Below are 1256 nucleotides of genomic sequence, written 5' to 3' on the forward strand. Positions count from 1 at the left end.
AGAGCTACAGCGTGTATGGGTACAAGTACAGCTGCAACTGCAGCTGCTGCAGCAGCAGCAACAGCTGCAGCAGCAGCAACAGCAGCAGCAGCAACAGCTGCAGCAGCAGCTACAGCAGCAGCAGCAACTACATACTAGTGTTTGCTGCTAGCGTTATAGTGTAGAAGGCAAAGAAGAGACGGCCTCGTATAAGGCTTTAGAGGCAGGCGAGTGCTGCTGAGGTCCTCAGGGGAGTTGCTGCTGCTGCTGCTGCTGCTGCAGCTGCTGCTGCAGCTGCTGCTGCAGGGGCGTTGCTGCTGCTGCTGCTGCTGCAGCTCGCCTGCTGCAGTCCTCAGGGGAGTTGCTGCTGCTGCAGCAGAGAGATGAGCAGCAGATACTATTCAAATTGTCTCTCTGTCACGGACTCAACTAAACGCTGCTGCTGCTGCAGCAGCAGCAGCAGCAGCAGCAGCAGCAACAGCAGCAGCAGCAGCAGGTTAGAATCCACAGAGTGCACTGGAGTGCTGCTGCAGCCAGAATTCGCATGCAACATCTTTTGCTGCTTCTTCTTCTGCTGCTTGTGCTTTGGCTTGTAAGTGTCTGAGCTTAACTACTGCGGTGTATATACAGCTCACGCCTACAATAGCTGCGTTGCTGCCGGCTAGCTGTCTACATACAACACGAAACCTACACCCTAGTGCCTGCAGCAGCAGCCTGGGCTTCACCCCCACCCGCTGCTGCAGCGCAGCAGCCAGAGGCACAGGCTCAACCAGAGCAGCAGCAAGACCACACACATCCTCCTCCTCAGCAGCAGCAGCAGCAGCAGCAGCAGCAGCAGCAGTACCTGCTGCAGCTAATCTCTTTCCTTTTAGGGCCCCCATCGATGCCTCTTCTTCTGGGGGCCCCTCCTCATCCCCCCACTCAGCCAGCGACCCCTGCGGCACCTGCAGCAGCAGCTGCCCTACCTGCACAGTTTCATACGATACACCAGCTGCTGCTGCTGCACCTCCTGCTGCTGCNTCCGCCGCGAGGAGCCCCGCCCAGAGCGGCCGCAGCGGGCTGCAGGCTGAGGGGCTCCTTTGGCCCCCCCAGCAGCAGCAGCAGCAGCTGCTGCTGCTGCTGCTGCTGCTGGCGCTCCACCATCCACTCCAGTAGTAGGCGGTCCTCCAGCAGCGCCTGCACTAGCAGCAGCAGGAGCAGAAGCAGCACCAGCACCAGCAGCACCAGCACCAGCACCAGCAGCAGCAGCAGCAGCAGCAGCAGCAGCAGCAGCAGCA

The 1256-nt window shown here is 60.0% G+C and overlaps 1 protein-coding gene across 1 annotated transcript in view; it reads right to left on the minus strand.

Moving 5' to 3' along the window:
- Positions 1-225: 225 nt before the first annotated feature.
- The window catches only part of EMH_0089310 (uncharacterized protein), a gene marked incomplete at both ends in the record, with an annotated part of 2322 nt that continues 1291 nt past the window's right edge, over positions 226-1256 (minus strand). Inside the window, 3 exon segments of the mRNA XM_013501409.1 lie at positions 226-349; positions 945-996; positions 1000-1155. Coding sequence (XP_013356863.1) covers positions 226-349; positions 945-996; positions 1000-1155 — 332 coding nt within the window.

Source organism: Eimeria mitis, genomic scaffold (assembly GCF_000499745.2).
Source record: "Eimeria mitis Houghton genomic scaffold, Emh_scaff6838, whole genome shotgun sequence".
Taxonomy (NCBI): domain Eukaryota; phylum Apicomplexa; class Conoidasida; order Eucoccidiorida; family Eimeriidae; genus Eimeria; species Eimeria mitis.